This window comes from Temnothorax nylanderi, unplaced genomic scaffold (assembly GCF_030848795.1).
Source record: "Temnothorax nylanderi isolate EJ_2023f unplaced genomic scaffold, tnyl_v1.0 TNYL_tig0705_pilon, whole genome shotgun sequence".
Classification (NCBI taxonomy): Eukaryota; Metazoa; Arthropoda; class Insecta; order Hymenoptera; family Formicidae; genus Temnothorax; species Temnothorax nylanderi.
In genome coordinates, this window is record NW_027249767.1 from 61,471 (window position 1) to 80,270 (window position 18,800).

The window sequence follows — 18,800 nt, forward strand, 5'->3', positions numbered from 1 at the left end:
GAGCTCGGTCAACTCATAATTCACACAGGGCGAGGGCGCGAGCATAAAATCGACGGCACGCGCGTGACGGATATTACGAGACGCCGACTAATGACGACAACGACAACGAGACGCGACGTTACGTACTACAATTTCACGGTTGTTTTTGGCACGGATGTCCCACATGTTTTCAAGTGAATCGCGATAGAATACCTTCGACCGCGAATCGCGAGGACACGATCGACGCGCGCTACGAACGAACACTCGCGATGACATGTCGTCTCCGAAGTAGGGGGTACCGCGTGACGGAGATGTGGGAGTGCGCTTTCGACCGTGAGTTGCGCGAAAATCAGGCGCGCGATGAAAGATTATAGAAAATCATCCATTACTGAAACACGCGCCTTTCGATCCTCGCGACGCGTTTTACGGAGGCCGCACAAGGAACATCGCCACCCGACGCGAAATTCGGGGTACGGAGAAAATACGTTACGTGGACGTATGCTCTCTGTATCCGTACGTATTGAAAACCGGTGCTTTTCCGATCGGTCACCCCGATATTTTGATCGGTGAAGAATGCCGAGCGTTAATCGGAACTGCACCGAATTATAATTTTGATTCGCTCGAAGAACTCATCCGATGTCGAGTACTTCCACCGCGCGATCTTTTTCACCCGGTACTCCCATATCGCGTACGCGGAAAATTATTGTTCGCGTTATGCCGTAGTTGCTGCGAAACGTTCTCGCAGGCCGCGTGCACTCACGATAACCCCGCCGATCGTGAATTCGAGGGTACTTGGGTATCCGTCAAATTGCGCAAAGCCGTCGAGAAGGGATATCGCGTGACAAATGTGAGCGAAATATGGCAATATAAAGTTGCGCGATATGACCCCGGTACTCGGCAGGGCGGTTTGTTCGCCAAATACATAAATACATTTTTAAAATTAAAACAAGAAGCTAGTGGGTGGCCGAGCGATTGCCATGATGACGAGACGAAAGAACGATACCTGCGGGAATACGCGGAAACCGAGGGTGTTGTTCTCGAAAAGGACAATATCGTCCGGAATCCTGGCCTGCGCTCGGTCGCGAAACTCTGTTTAAATTCTTTCTGGGGAAAATTCGGCCAGCGAACCAATTTGCCTAAGGCCGAGGTCGTGAGATCTTGTCAGCGTTTCATGACTTTGCTCACGAGTCCCGAGCACGAGATAATCGACATATTACCCGTCAACGACGAGATGATATATGCTTCGTGGCGGCTACGAGAAGAGGCCGTCGTGGCTTCCCCGTTGACAAATGTCGTGATCGCGGCGTACACGACTGCACAAGCGCGCCTAAAATTATACGAATATTTAGAAGCATTAGATAGGCGCGTTTTATATTACGATACCGACTCTTGTATATATTTAAGTACAGGCGATCCGAACGAGTACGAACCGCGAACGGGTAACTTCCTCAGCGACATGACGGACGAACTCGAGAGCTATGGTCGCGGAAGCTATATCCAGTCGTTCGTGTCGGGTGGGCCAAAATTCTACGCTTATATTGTTCGTACGCCGGGCGGACGCACTGTCGAGTCGTGTAAAGTAAAAGGTATTACTCTAAATTATAAGAATTCTTTACTTGTTAATTTCAATAGTATTAAAAACTTAATAATACAAAGAGAGAGAGAGGGTAGAGGAGAGGAAGAGGGAGGAGGAGAAGGATCGTCGTCGGCGGGGACGGCAATAAATCTGCGTTTTAGTGCAATTCGGCGCACCGCGTTTCACGAAATTATAACTCGCGAAAAAACGAAAACGTGTGCACCAGTATTGGTAAAACGTAGATTTATCAATAATTGTTATTCACTTCCGTACGGTTACGTGGAGTGAATAACTTTTTTTCCTTCTTCTTCTTCTTTATTGTTAAGTTAGGCTAACAAGTTTTCTGCCACATTAGGGTAAAAAAAAATTTTCACATATTATATTGTAAATAGTTTTTTAATTTTGTAAAAATAGTTGTAAGTGTAAAAGGATTTTTGTACATATGTAACTAAAAATATAATGTAACAATATGTAAATATATATTCTGTGTGTTTAAATATAAAATTTTTAAAAATTTATGTTTTTTTCCTCAGAAAATCTCCGAAAAAATAAAATATTTTTACATTTAAAGCGTAAATAGTTGTGTATCATATAATTTTCCCCCACCTTTTCCCCGCGCTTATTTTTTCTGTCACACTTTTTATCCTCCGCTCGGAGCATCGCGTACAAGCTTGTCGATCGCGATGCTCTCGCTGCGGAATCGTAATAAGCTCAGACATGGATGATAAGCTTATGCCCACCGCGGCGCACGAATCAGCTGATCAACGGCCGCGGTGATGTTCGCTCGCGCGAGCGTTTGCGGGGGCACGCTGGTGCGCGCGTTCGCCGCCGCCGCCGCCGCCGCCGCCGCCGTTGATTACCTTATTCCCCCCGCCCCTCTCCTCCTCCTCAAATTATTCTTTTTGAAGGAATTCGAGTCAATCATTTCGCAAAATGGACGTGCGCTGGAAATATCCCTGGACGTCGATCGTGTGTGGACCCACCGGTTGCGGGAAGACGATCTTCGTGAAAACCTTTCTCCGACAATTATCTCACATGTCCGACGTACGTTTCGAGAGAGTTTTGTTTTATTACGCGGAGTGGCAGGAGGCAATTACAATACCACGTAATGGTATTGTCAATTACAATACCACGTAATGGTATTGTCAATTACAATACCACGCGCGCGAGGAAGCAGCGGCGAAGAAAAATATAATTGAATTTCGCGAGGGATTGCCACGTCCGGAAGATTATTCCGCCGATCCGCTTTTCCCTAAATTGGTGATAATCGACGATCTTATGAGAGAATCGTCATCGAGCGACGCGATCGTGGATCTCTTTACCAAAGGCAGTCATCATAAGAATCTCAGCGTAATTCTCATCTCGCAAAATCTTTTTCATCAGGGACGTGGGCAACGCGATATATCGCTCAATGCAAATTACATCGTGGTTTTCAAGAATCCTCGCGATCGTGCGCAAATTCGTCATTTAGCGCGTCAAGTCTTTCCCAACGATCCAAAGTTTCTGGAAGAGGCATACTACGACGCCACGTCGAGACCGCACGGGTATCTACTACTCGATCTGAAACAATCGACTCCGGACGAATATCGATTTCGAACATGCATCTTTCCCGACGATACGGCACATTTCGTCTACGTACCGCGTAGATCATTTTCCAATGGTTACGTATAAAAGACGCGTACTAGCGCTCACGCAGGTCAGTCGTGTAATTTTCTCGCGATGGAAAAGAAAGAAAATAACGCGAAATCGGACAGAGCGACGAAAAACGCCAGACGCTCGATCGGAAAGAAAAATATCTGTCTTCTCGAGGCGTTGTTGTATTTAAACAAAAATCAACGCGCAACCTTCTTACGGAACGCTGACGATAAATTAATACGGTGTATCTGCGAATGTGTGTTCAACACGCTCAAAGGTAACGTGCAGCTCGAGCGACGTGAAAAAAATCGATTGAGCAAATACAAAGCGACACTGCGACGCATCGCGTCAAAATGCAGTAATTTGAAGACTAAAAGAAAGCTGTTGGTACAACGAGGCGGATTCTTACCCTATATTATCGGACCTATATTAGCCGTTTTACTGTCGCGGATTATCGGCGGCGGTAGAGATTAAAACGCGCGTTATGGAAAGGGCAAAGAAGATGGTTTTGATCACTACGGAAAATCTCGAAAGAATGCAACGCCAATTATCGCAACAATCGCTCCCCACTGCGTTTGTCGTCGTCGGTAGCGAACAAACGATTGAAAACAGCGAAAATTCGGAGAACACCAATATTTCCGTGCGTACACCTGGAACACCTCTATCGCGACTCGATGCGGAGATGAGTCACATTCTTAATTCACCTTTGCCACTCGACGTCGGGGAGAAATGGAAAAAAATATAAAGAGGCACTTTGGCGATATCTTCACTTTGTTCGTGTAGCGCGAAAGCGAAATCGGGACGCGCGCAACGATGAAGAGGACGAAAATGTGGAGAACGATATTCGCCGTGACGACAACGACGACGACGTCGACTACGAAACGACGACAACGCGCGATCTCGAATCGGCTTCACACTCTAGCGGTATTATGGCGAAAGATGACGTCGCTGCCGTCACGTCGAACGAGCATAATTTTGATATGTCGAAAAGCGCTAAAAGAATACTGGATGGCGTACCAAAAACTTATCGCGCGAATGCTCGCTTACAGTTAAAGTATTTGTTCGATAAAGCAATTCCGAGTAGAATTAGCTGGAACGAAGATGGAGTCGTGACTATAGACGGCAGCGTTATAATAGATTCGAATATCGACGACCTGATAAACGAGGCTATGCGCGAAAGAAAAACCGTGAAAGCAACGGGGAGACTTCAGTTCGCACGATTACTTCGCGCCTTAAACGTCCCCTCGGTACTAGTGAGAAATAAGGAATTATTAGCCGCTAGTTCTTTGAATATCGCGACATTTCAGCCTCCCAGGAGTTCCACACCGACAGAGACACCGAAAAGTACCATTGATTCGCAGCAGGCGACGAAAAGACGCTTACTCGATTGGAGTAAACAGAAATGACGGAACTTGAAAAATTCTACTACGATCCGCGATATTACACGGGCTATTCGGCAACGGATAATCTGACGCGCGCCACTAAACCGAATTTCTCCCGTAATGAAGTCACGCACTGGCTCGAAACGCAAGACGCTTACACGTTGCATCGTCCATCGCGCAGAAAATTTCCACGGTTGCATTACACCGTAGACGAATATCGACGATCTGTGGGAGGCCGATTTGATCGAGCTCCGAAATCTCAAAAGTTACAACGACGGATATTCGTCTCTTCTGGTGATTATAGACGTACTTAGTAAATATGACCTCTATTAAGCTGGACCCCCCACCAGCGCAAATCAAGTTCGCACTAGGTCAAAAATTTAGTACTATTTAGGTGCTAATTAAGTGCCCTAGTCCGAATTTTGGTGCTCGAACGGTTTAGCAGGAAATCACGTAAAAAATGGGGGGTCCAGCTTGCCATTAAGCTGGACCCCCCCATATCAGAAAATAAAAAACAAGTACACTATAATTTAGTGCTAATTAAGTGCTAATTAAGTGCTCTAAAATAACGATAAAATACTGACAGATTATAACATTTATTTAAATATACAACTATATATTGAACACAGTACCGTCGCGGTCGACACAAACACTTAAAAAACTTGCTGCATGAATATATTCGTTACTAAAATGATCGAAAACATATATTATCAAAATATTCCCAAATCTGAGTTTATTGCTAACAGTAAAACAATTACGATAATTAACTTAGACCAGCCATTGGCGCTGAGTACTAAGTTCGAATTAGTTGCTCGCATGATTATAGTATTAAAATAATTTTCATACATTGTACTTTAAAAGAATATCACGATTCGAAGCGCGCCGCGCTCCATGGATAAATTAATTAATTTCAACGTTATGCAGCTAGCACTAAATTCGAATCGTGATATTTTCTTAAAGTACAATGCCTCAGGATTATTTTGGGACCAAAAACACGCGAGCACCTAATTCTTTGACGATGCAGTAACGAATTATATAGAGCGCTGCGCGCGCATTTCATGAGTTAATTAATTAATTTAAACGCTATGCAGCTAGCACTAAATTCGAATTGTGATATTTTCTTAAAGTACAATGCCTCAGGATTATTTTGGGACCATAATAACGTAAGCACCTAATTTTTTGACGATTCAGTAACGAACTTTAGAGCGCGGCGCGCGCGCTTCATGAGTTAATTAATTAATTTCAACGCTATGCAGCTAGCACTAAATTCGAATCGTGATATTTTCTTAAAGTACAACGCCTCAGGATTATTTTGGGACCATAATAACGCAAGCACCTAATTCTTTGACGATTCAGTAACGAACTTTAGAGCGCGGCGCGCGTGCTTCGCCTATAAACTAATTAATTTCAACACTATACAGCTAGCACTAAATTCGAATCGTGATATTTTCTTAAAGTACAATGTCTCAGGATTATTTTGGGACCAAAAACACGCGAGCACCTAATTCTTTGACGATGCATAGCGTTGAAATTAATTAGTTTATCCGCGAAGCGCGCACGCCGCGCTCTAAAGTTCGTTACAGAATCGTCAAAGAATTAGGTGCTCGCGTTATTATGGTCCCAAAATAATCCTGAGGCATTGTACTTTTAGAAAATATCACGATTCGAATTTAGTGCTAGCTGCATAGCGTTGAAATTAATTAATTAACTCATGAAGCGCGCGCGCCGCGCTCTAAAGTTCGTTACAGAATCGTCAAAGAATTAGGTGCTTGCGTTATTATGGTCCCAAAATAATCCTGAGGCATTGTACTTTAAGAAAATATCACGATTCGAATTTAGTGCTAGCTGCAGAGCGTTGAAATTAATTAATTAACTCATGAAGCGCGCGCGCCGCGCTCTAAAGTTCGTTACAGAATCGTCAAAGAATTAGGAGCTTGCGTTATTATGGTCCCAAAATAATCCTGAGGCATTGTACTTTAAGAAAATATCACGATTTGAATTTAGTGCTAGCTGCATAGCGTTGAAATTAATCAGTACAAAATTACCTTTTTCAAAAAAGGTAAAAAAAAGTGCCAAGTACACGCAATGTATTTTGTAAATTCAAAATTTAACCTAAGTGGTAGCTTTATATCTTTTTCACAAAATTATATTATCTAACTTAACTCAAGTGACATGTATTTAAAAAAAAAAAGATGTAAAATCTTTAATTTCTTCTTCACAAAATTATATTACCTAACTTAACTCAAGTGACATGTATCTAACCTAAGTGGTAGCTTTATATCTTTTTCACAAAATTATATTACCTAACTTAACTTAAGTGACATGTATTAAAAAAAAAAGATGTAAAATCTTTATTTTCTTCTTCACAAAATTATATTACCTAACTTAACTCAAGTGACATGTATTTCAAAAAAAGATGTGAAATCTTTAAATTAAATTGCGCCAATTGTAAGGAGAATATGTATATTGCTTTGAAAGATAATTGTTATGCAACTACTTTAAAGAAATAAAACCCAAGTGGTATCTTCGTATTCCTATTCAAGGGTCTTCCTATTCTAAACCCAAGTGATAATAGCTTCTTAATTCTCTTTAACAAATTTTTAATATTACAAAGAATCATTTTAATTACAAAGAATTAAAGAAGTAACAGTACAAAATAAAAATATTTAATTAAAACAAAATAAATAAATTTTTCTTGTAAAAAAACTTGGCGCTGCTAGACTTTGAAATTTAAACATTAAAATTTAAACATTAGTACTAAGATTTTTGATTGAATAAAAAACAATAAACATAATTTAGGGAAGAATGCGACAGGAGTAAAAAAGCAGCGCCAAGTTTTTTTACAAGAAAAATTTATTTATTTTGTTTTAATTAAATATTTTTATTTTGTACTGTTACTTCTTTAATTCTTTGTAATTAAAATGATTCTTTGTAATATTAAAAATTTGTTAAAGAGAATTAAGAAGCTATTATCACTTGGGTTTAGAATAGGAAGACCCTTGAATAGGAATACGAAGATACCACTTGGGTTTTATTTCTTTAAAGTAGTTGCATAACAATTATCTTTCAAAGCAATATACATATTCTCCTTACAATTGGCGCAATTTAATTTAAAGATTTCACATCTTTTTTTGAAATACATGTCACTTGAGTTAAGTTAGGTAATATAATTTTGTGAAGAAGAAAATAAAGATTTTACATCTTTTTTTTTTAATACATGTCACTTAAGTTAAGTTAGGTAATATAATTTTGTGAAAAAGATATAAAGCTACCACTTAGGTTAGATACATGTCACTTGAGTTAAGTTAGGTAATATAATTTTGTGAAGAAGAAATTAAAGATTTTACATCTTTTTTTTTTTAAATACATGTCACTTGAGTTAAGTTAGATAATATAATTTTGTGAAAAAGATATAAAGCTACCACTTAGGTTAAATTTTGAATTTACAAAATACATTGCGTGTACTTGGCACTTTTTTTTACCTTTTTTGAAAAAGGTAATTTTGTACTGATATCACCTATTTTGTAGTGTTAAGCAAGGATCTGCAAAACATTTTTATTTTTTATTTTTTAATTATTCACAAAATTAGCAATACCAACAAATACATAAAAATTAATAATATTTAAGTAAAAGTAAATTATACATTTCTCACAAAAATTGAAGGAACACTAAATTTATCTTTAAAAATGAATAAAATTTAAATTTCAAGCTTAAAACCTCTACTTCCGAAAGGTTACTATTATTCGTCCAATTTTTATTATGTCTAGACATAATTTTAATTTAGCGAATTTTTATTATGTCATGACATAATTTTAATTCTGCCGCTAGGGAATTTTTAAGTCGATTCTTATAAATCAAGCTTGAATTTGATGTCTAGGTGTCCCAGGTTGCCGATAACGAGGTCCACATAGTGCGCTCCATAGTTTTCGGTGTCCAGGTGTATTAATACCTTGAATTCGATGTCCACGTGTTCCAGGTTGCCGATGACGGGTTCCAGATAGTGCGATCCATAGTTTCCGGTGTCCAGGTGTAATAATACGTTGAATTCGATGTCTAGGTGTCTCACGTTGCCGATGACGAGGTCCACATAGTGCGCTCCGTAGTTTTCGGTGTCTACGTGTATTAATACCTCGAATTCGATATCTACGTGTCCTACATTCAGATTTAAAGTTATTAATACACCTAGACACCAAAAACTACAAAGCACACTATGTGAACCTCGTCATCGGCAATCTGGGACACGTAGACATCGAATTCGAGGTATTATTACACCTAGACACCGAAAACTACGGAGCGCGCTATCTGGACCTCGTCATCAGCAACCTGGGACACCTAGACATCAATTTCAAGGTATTAATACACGTAGACACCGAAAACTACGGAGCGCACTATGTGGACCTCGTCATCGGCAACCTGGGACACCTAGACATCGAATTCAACGTATTAATACACGTAGACACCGAAAACTACGGAGTTCACTATCTAGACATCGTCATCGGCAACCTGGGACACCTAGACATCGCATTCAACGTATTATTACACCTGGACACCGAAAACTACGAAGCGCACTATGTGGACCTCGTCAGCGGCAACCTGGGACACCTAGACATCGAATTCAACGTACGATTACACCTGGACACCGAAAACTATGAAGCGCACTATCTGGATCCCGTCATCGGCAACCTGGGACACGTGGATATCGAATTCAAGGTATTAATACACGTAGACACCGAAAACTACGGAGCGCACTATGTGGACCTCGTCATCGGCAACCTGGGACACCTAGACATCGAATTCAACGTACGATTACACCTGGACACCGAAAACAATGAAGCGCACTATCTGGATCCTGTCATCGGCAACCTGGGACACGTGGACATCAAATTCAAAGTATTAATACACGTAGACACCGAAAACTACGGAGCGCACTATGTGGACCTCGTCATCGGCAACCTGGGACACGTAGACATCGAATTCAACGTATTATTACACCTGGACACCGAAAACTATGAAGCGCACTATCTGGACCTCGTCATCGGCAACCTGGGATACCTAGACGTCGAATTCAAGCTTGATTTATAAGAATCGACTTAAAAATTCCCTAGCGGCACTTTCTGCCAAGCGTAGAGAACCTTCTTTTCCGGCAGCGGTGGTAATACGATGTAAGGATACGAAATCTCTCCAGATAAACATGAAGCAATTGACTCAATATGTATTATATATATACCTAATTTACCTAAATAGAAATCTTCCTCCTGACCGATAAATCTATCGACCTTATTTAATTTACCTACTAGATCGATCGAAATACGCGCGCGATATCGAAACTGGCGATACCTGCGCCGCCAGCGTCGAAAAAGTGAAAGTTATATTTCCCCCTTATTATATATATATGTTATATTGAATTGAGAGCGTTGACGTAGACGTATCTTAATAAAAAATTTTCATATTTGGACTTTGCGTCACAATATCTCCGCTCGTAGGGCACGTAGCGGAAAATATTATAGGAGATACCCCCCCAAAGTCGACCCCAAGCTATCGATCAAGCCTACTTAGAACTTGATCCGTTTACTCGTTATCGAGATCTCAACATCTTGGGTACTCGCAACCCGTCGCGTCGCGTAAAAGAGTCACGGTCGGTCTCGCTCCGCGTGTACTTGGCACGAGACACTACCGTGTCTCTTGATTAATTAACTCATGAAGCGCGCGCGCCGCGCTCTAAAGTTCGTTACTGAATCGTCAAAGAATTAGGTGCTTGCGTTATTATGGTCCCAAAATAATCCTGAGGCATTGTACTTTAAGAAAATATCACGATTCGAATTTAGTGCTAGCTGCATAGCGTTTAAATTAATTAATTAACTCATGAAATGCGCGCGCAGCGCTCTATAATTCGTTACTGCATCGTCAAAGAATTAGGTGCTCGCGTGTTTTTGGTCCCAAAATAATCCTGAGGCATTGTACTTTAAGAAAATATCACGATTCGAATTTAGTGCTAGCTGCATAGCGTTGAAATTAATTAATTTATCCATGGAGCGCGGCGCGCTTCGAATCGTGATATTCTTTTAAAGTACAATGTATGAAAATTATTTTAATACTATAATCATGCGAGCAACTAATTCGTAGACGATCAGGTGACGGAACTTAGTACTCAGCGCCAATGGCTGGTCTAAGTTAATTATCGTAATTGTTTTACTGTTAGCAATAAACTCAGATTTGGGAATATTTTGATAATATATGTTTTCGATCATTTTAGTAACGAATATATTCATGCAGCAAGTTTTTTAAGTGTTTGTGTCGACCGCGACGGTACTGTGTTCAATATATAGTTGTATATTTAAATAAATGTTATAATCTGTCAGTATTTTATTGTTATTTTAGGGCACTTAATTAGCACTTAATTAGCACTAAATTATAGTGTACTGTTGTGAGCGCACAACGTATTCGCGATAGAGAATGGCACCTGGCAACACCGAGGGCCGGATTACTTGGTAATCCGACCCTAGCGACGAGGACCGATGACGCGAAAGCCAGCACGCGTCGCGGCAATGACCATATATGGTCATTCGGGATTTCACCAGCCCGCTAGGACGTTGATCGCGAAGTCAAAATCGCTGACTGCTAAGTCAGCGATGCCGAGGCGATAAAAGCCCACCCTTCCAAGGAACGGCGGGCAGTCTAGAACGTAAGACTAATCGCGCACGACCGACGTAACCTATTCTATAACGAGCGCCCGCAAGTCAGGGCAGTGAATCAAAGAAGCCATTTGTATTAATTAATTGAAGAGTTTATTAAAGTGTCGTTTGAACAAGTGACTGGCCAAGTGATTGTCCCTTCCTCCCGGCGGATCCAGAACGAACTCTGTGCCGATCCCTTGAATCGGAGTCCGGCACAACAGTACTTGTTTTTTATTTTCTGATATGGGGGGGTCCAGCTTAATGGCAAGCTGGACCCCCCCATTTTTTACGTGATTTCCTGCTAAACCGTTCGAGCACCAAAATTCGGACTAGGGCACTTAATTAGCACCTAAATAGCACTAAATTTTTGACCTAGTGCGAACTTGATTTGCGCTGGTGGGGGGTCCAGCTTAATAGAGGTGTAAATATGCCTGGGTAGAACCGCTACGAGACAAAACGAGTAATCACGTGACGACGACTTTCCAGCGCGTGCTCTCGAAAAGCGACGAACGCGTACCGGTATACTTACAAACGGACAAAGGTAAAGAATTTATCGGGCGTCCGTTGCAAAAGTTTCTGGAAGAAAACGACATTCGTTTTCGCGTAGCCCGTAATCCGGATGTCAAAGCTGCCGTCGTCGAGCGCTTTAACAGAACGTTGAAGGAGCGAATGTGGCGCTATTTTACGCATAAAAATACGCGGCGCTACGTCGATGTTTTGCAGGATATCGTAAGCGCTTACAATCACACCCGTCATTCCTCCATCAGAATGCAGCCGGCTGTCGTTACGAGAGAAAACGCTCGTGTCGCGCGCGAAAATATAGTTCGGCGATGGAGGAAGAGCGAAAAGATGAAACGCGCACGAAAAGCTAAATACAGCGTTGGAGACCTCGTTCGCGTCAGTAGAACAAAAGCTACCTTCGAGAAAGGATACGAGGCGTGGTGGAGTGAAGAGATATTTCGAATTCACCGCGTTCTCGAGTGGCGAAAACCACGCGTGTACGAACTGAGCGATTTAGCGGATGAAGTCATAGACGGTATTTTTTACGAGCAGGGATTAGCTAGAGTTGAGAAAAACTTGCAGGAAGAAGAGTTTATCGTCGATCGCGTGATAAAGACCAGGGGACGCGGAGCTAATAAACAGGCATTAGTTAGCTGGCGCGATTATCCCAGCAAGTTCGACTCTTGGATCCCCGCTTCGAATTTAACTTCTCTTCTTCAAGATAAGGGACGACCAATTTCTCATGGTTCTTCCGAGCAATAGCAGCATGCGCTATTTTCCAGAAAATAGAACCTCGTCATTCGTTACGGAATTACCTCAAACTGTACACTTACACGGCGAATGGGAAGTAGCGCTTAGCGAGATTCAATTTCCCAGTACTCTTTCACACTTGCGCTATCATGAAAATGAAATCTTCTTCTTTGATACTAAACCGGGGGAGAAAGAAGCACAGCTGGTGAGGAAAGGCACATTTTGGTTCGGTCTTTACAAAAATACCAGAGAACTTATCTCGGCGATTAATGAAGCATGCAAACAAACTGACTCGCACTTTTATTTGGATCAGCAAGAGAAGACTGGAGGAAAAATCCTCATCAGCATTACCTGTAACGCAAGCGAATGCGATCTGATACATCATATGAGCGTTTCTGATACTCTTCTACAAATACTCGGTTTAGGTCATACTCTTCTCAATAATCCCGAATACTATGGCGAATTTTCTGTCAGACGCGACGCAATTTATCCTATTTCCAAAAAACCGTTTACTGCAAATTATATTAAACTTGGACATATTAGCGAAAATAGAGGTGTGCGCGAAACAGCTTTCTATAGTCGTGAACCTTGTAGTTTGCAGCGCGGTATTCCAGATAAAATGTTCGTTTATTGCGATATTTGCGAACCTTATGTAACAGGTGACGTGCAAACGCCTCTTCTCCGAATAGTGCCGGTCGAGACATACCGCTATAATCACGTGGACGCTTACGGAACGAATCAGGTGAAACATTTCTCTCCGCTGCATTATATACCATTACGCAAAACAAACCGCACGATTGAAATAGATATAAAAGATCAACTCGAAAAAAATATACCATTCGAATCCGGGACGCTGACGGTGACATTGCACTTTAGACGTTTCCAGTAACAACGCGGTGTGTCGTCGTCAAAAAAAATAAAAATTAAATTCAGAGCCATGGACTACGAATATTACGATTCACATCAGAGTGGACGAGGCGGAGGAATTCCACGAGTTTTCGTCGGAGCATCCTATCAACGAGGTCATGCCCAGATAACAATGCCTGATGATCAGATTTCATCACGTCATGATCTTCTGATATTGATCGAAATGTGATGTATGTCTTGTGATCATATTGTGATGATACACATCATGAGTACAAGTTAACATGTATGTGAGGAAATATATGAGCTCAGATATTTACGTTACTTAGCCAACTCATGATAATCACATGCTGACCCTGGTGGAAATAATTTTACAACAATTACCGCGAGCGCTAGTACCACACGCTGCCGCGACGCGGCTATACCACGCGTCACTTTCTCGTAATCAAAAACCATCACACGCTAGTATAAGAGGCGAGCTTGTGAGAAGCCTAATTATACAATGTTCTTTGCTGCAGATCAGCTTAAGTGATACCTCTGGTATCACATAGTGCAGAGGTCTGCGAAGCAATTTTTGATAAATTGTTGGATACGTCTTACTTATTTATTTACATGTTTTTAAATAATTTTATTAAGTATGAAATATTTAAAATTGTTGTCATTTCTTGAGCTTTATATGCACACAATATGCAGTATTTCATTGAACATTTATGTGTTCATTATGTCACTATTTTGTAAACTTTTATAAATTTCATAACATGTCTGCATTCTGAGCAACATATGAGCCCGCATCTGTGTCTATTCTTGCCATCATGTTTTTAATAAACGTGAGTACAATATGTACTCAGAACGAACACATTTTGCTATCTGGGTGGAATCGGTAGTTTTCTCGGAGGATTATTCAGAAAGGTGCTGCCTTTCCTAAGTAGAGGCGCGCGAGCGGTCGGTAAAGAAGCTTTACGCGCGGGTATCAATGTGATGCAAGATGTCGAAAATGATACGCCATTGAAGGAGGCGTTCAAAACTCGCCTCAAGGAATCGAGTGGAAATCTTAAAAGAAAAGCCCAGGAGAAGATAAGCAGCATGATGAAGGGATCGGGGTATAAAGTAACCGCAAGAAATCCAGCGTTTCAGTTTCCCTTCGGCAACCACGACAGTCGCGTCGCAGTTCGTAAACGTTGTCGTCCTCAAACGGACAAAAGAAAATCGTCAAAGAGCAAGAGGAAGAGAATAACGATCAAAAAATCATCGAAGAAGAAGAAGAAGACTCGTGCTGTAAACAGAAAATCATCTACCGCTACGAGACAACGTCGTCGTCGAGTCAGCGTCAAGAAACGCAGCGTATCCGACATATTCTCTTAAGGGGTTATATCTAGTCGAAAGCAAAAAATGAGAGGGTTTTTTTGTGAATTTTTTGTGACTTTGCTAATGGATCGATCAATGTGAAATTTTGAGGGCTTATTACACTTGTCTTGAGGTGCAAAAAAACATTTTTTATTTTAATTTTTATTACAAAATGGCGGCTCAGCAGTGCACGGAAAGAGGGTCGATGGCGTTCCGCGGCTAGCAGCACGAGTCTCCAACGAACGTATCTAAAACAATAAAAAAAATTTTTTCATAATCTACACGAGTATAGCTACAGAAGTACACATGGATATTAAGAAATATTGATTTTTGCAAATTTGGCAGCACTTTGAAAAAATCGATATTTCGACTTTTTTTTGCTTCATGGCAAAACCCTCTCATTTTTTGCTTCCGACTAGATATAACCCCTTAATCGTCGCGCGCGCACGAACCAAGAATTCAAGGAGCGGAGGAGGAAGATAAGCATGTCTTTTCTGCACACGCACTCGAGCGAGTGTTTAAAGAGCGAACTCGATTTCTTCTCATTACCGCCCACTCAAACTAGTATCGAGAGCTCGCAATGGATCTATTACAAGCCCATAACTTCCCTCGGGGACGACGCGCCTATAGAATTCGTCATACCCGGTCACGGGGAAGACTACCTGGACCTCACGCACATCATGTTGAGTCTTCGCATACGCGTAGAAACTTCTCCCCTAGCAGGCGGTGATGGCGACGGCGAAACAAGTACACCCGGCGGAAGCGCGTTTAAAGTAGACCCTGTAAATCATTTACTGCATTCCATGTTCAATCAAATCGACGTATATTTCAATCAAAAGCTCGTCTCGCCCCCAAACAACGCTTACGCGTACCGCGCGTACATAGAGGTGTTGTTAAATTATTCTTCACCCGCAAAAACGTCCCATCTGACCTCTTGTCTGTGGGACATGGATACCCCCGGACTCATGGACGCACTCGTAGATTCAGAAACACCAAATCCGGCTCTCGTGAGGCGCGCTCGTTACATTCACGAGGGACATGCGCTAGATCTCATAGGTCATCTTTATTGCGACGTTTTCAATCAAGATAAATTTTTAATTAACGGTGTGGAGGTTAGAATGAGACTAGTTCGTTCGAAGGATTCGTTCTGCCTTATGGAAAATACTTCGACGTCGAAAATACGCATTCTAGACGCCAGTCTGCTCGTGAAAAGAGCAAAAATAAGCCCTGGCATTTTACTCGCGCATGCGAGAATGTTGAGCAAAACTACCGCCAAATATCCCCTTACGAGAGTCGAAGTTAAAACATTTACGATTCACGCTGGTCTCGTAGGAGAATCGATAGACAATGTAATACTCGGTCAACTGTCGAAACGGATAATAGTCGGTTTTGTCGATAACAGAGCGTTTAATGGCGATAGAAAATTAAACCCGTTTAATTTCAAAAACTATGGTATAAATTTCTTTTCGCTGTACGCCGACGGTATACAAATTCCCAGTAGACCGTTACAGCCGAGCTTCTCGAGAGACGAGCCACTCTACGTCGAAGCTTATCACACTCTCTTTTCGGGAACCGGCATACACTTTTTAAACGAGGGTAATTCTATAAGCAGAGAATATTACGCCGAAGGATTCATACTTTTCGCCTTTGATCTTATAGCGTTTTTTCTTGGCTGCACTAGTGGGCGATAGTGCAGCCAAGAAAAAACGATATTACACCCGACTTATCCGCCAATTGTGCCGACCATTGGAATCTTGTGAAACATGGCAGTTTACGATTAGAAGTGCGATTTGAAAAAGCACTTACCACAACCGTTAATTGTATCGTTTACGCCGAGTTCGATAATGTTCTAGAAATCGACTCCTCTCGTCAAATCGTCGACTTTGTCGGTTAACTTTATTTTTATCCCACCACTATATATTTTACCCATCGCCATTTTCCTGCGTAAAGTCCTGTGAAAAGAGAGAGATTCAGTTTCACTCGAGACACGGACGTCGACGCTTCGCTTGAAAAAATAAAGAGTGCATTTTGAACTATGGATCTGATCATCGACATACAAGGTTTCCGTGATGTCAACGGAAAGTTTATTCCGAAAGAAGTCGCAGTTGTCGCGATTAACGCGGCGATCGCCGGACACTGGATTATGTCGCCACCCTATCCATTTAACGATCTACCCGAAAAGTCAAGACGTGAGAATAACTGGCTTTCGCGAAATTATCATGAAATCGAGTGGTTTGACGGTGAAACCGATCTCAAATGTTTCACGCTACATCTGCGAGAAATTACGCGACAAGTGCGCTACATCTACTGCAGAGGCGTGGAAAAGGCTCGTTACTTGAGTCAACTACTTTCCAGAAACATATATAATCTGGAAGACATTTCTCCACCGTTCAAAAGTTTACCGAGACCCGAGAGTACAGACAACGCTGCACACATCACGGATTTCGTGTTTCGACTACGGACAAAATTGCTTGTGCGTTACGTAACGCTTTTAAATTGAAACGCTGGCTAGTCTTGCAGCGAATGCAGCAGCAGCAGCAGCATCAGTAGTAGTAGCAGCAACAGCATCGACTCGAGCTACGATACTAATCTCTCTCACGTAAATTTGGACACAAGCAACGACGACGAAGGTGAAAAAACCGACGGTGACATCGTTATAAAAGAAATAAAGCAATGGCAAAAAAAATAACGAGACAGAAGAGAAAGAAAAAGGAGAAGTAGCAAAAGCCTATTATTCAATAGCGGGCGTAAGAAAAGAATACATCTTCAATAACTTGCCGATACGCCCGTCACCAACCAAGAACACTAGTGCGACAACTCCGAAAAAAGTAAACTCCGAAATTATACAAATAATTCCTCTCGTGCGATCACCACCTCGCTGCGTAAAAAATGAACTCGCTAGAAATCTTACAAGCGTTGCATCATCTCAGTGTCAGATATGCGGGAGTCTATCCTGCCCATCGACATATAGAATGGACTGAGCGTTGCGATGGGTAAACGCGCGCCCGCTGTAGAAAGAGAGGTACTATATAGGAGGCCTATGTTTGTCTCTTTTGCTAGCATCTCATTGGTGATTTTGTCCTTCTCCAGAATTCTCGCAATAACGTACCGTTGAATTCGGGCACCTCAGTAACTTGTGCAACTCGTTCTGGAATTGTGTCGTTGTTGAAGTGCTTTCATCGAAATAATCCCATACTTGATCACATATATTTAAAGACAATGGTTTTGAGATGTTTTTTGTGTAAAACTACTTATAACAAGAATGAAAAGGATGTACAAATGCATAAGTAAGTATATTTTATCTTGTATAGAACATTGTTATAACATACTTTTTTAACATACTCTATTATAAAGCTATAATCATATATATATATATAATGTGCATATTTTTTGGTTAAATAAATAACTATGTATTATACATATGATAAACTAAACGTGTAATAGTATTTAATATAAATTATAAAAAGTGAGGTTATAATATAGTTGCGGTTTATACACAAAGAACATTTAGAACATTAATAAATATTTTATAACAATTATAACATTAAATTATACAAAATAATAAGTAATACATTCATTATATACCATTTTCAGAGTTCCACGAAAAGAACACATAATGAAATTATGGCTATCTGTATTAAATATAGAACAAATAAATCCAAATGCAAGACTTTGTTCAAAACACTTCACAAGAGATGATTTTATGACAAGTGTAGTTGCAGAAAGAAAATATTTGAAACCTGATGCAATCCCATCAATGAATCTACAGAATGAGGATGAGAAAGATACTGGTTGTAATAGTAATAAGGAAGAGAGCATACAGGACACACAACACTGCAACATGAAACGTACACCTTTGAAAAGGTAATATTAGTTTACAAATAAGACATTGAATAATAAATATTGTTTACATATTATTTTCATGTTTAAGTTTATATGTTAATTGTATATGTTATAGATCCTTATCAATGGAACAGTCAGCCGAAGAAGAAGTGCCTCTAAAAATTATAAGAACAATTAACGATATAGACATGAAAAAAGTTTCACAATCACCGTTAGAAAGAAAATATTTGAAACCTGATGCAATCCCATCAA

The 18,800-nt window shown here is 40.9% G+C and overlaps 2 protein-coding genes across 2 annotated transcripts; both read left to right on the plus strand.

Moving 5' to 3' along the window:
• The first annotated feature begins 290 nt into the window (after nt 1-290).
• On the plus strand, nt 291-1,843 carry LOC139784922 (uncharacterized). Its single transcript, XM_071724092.1, has 2 exons — nt 291-312; nt 354-1,843. Exons 1-2 carry the CDS (start codon nt 291-293, stop codon nt 1,841-1,843), a joined length of 1,512 nt encoding a protein of 503 aa, XP_071580193.1.
• A 13,347-nt stretch (nt 1,844-15,190) lies between these two features.
• Nucleotides 15,191-16,396, plus strand: LOC139784923 (uncharacterized protein F54H12.2-like). The gene has a single exon (XM_071724093.1). The coding sequence runs from the start codon at nt 15,191-15,193 to the stop codon at nt 16,394-16,396; it is 1,206 nt and encodes a 401-aa protein (XP_071580194.1).
• The last annotated feature ends 2,404 nt before the right edge of the window (nt 16,397-18,800 follow it).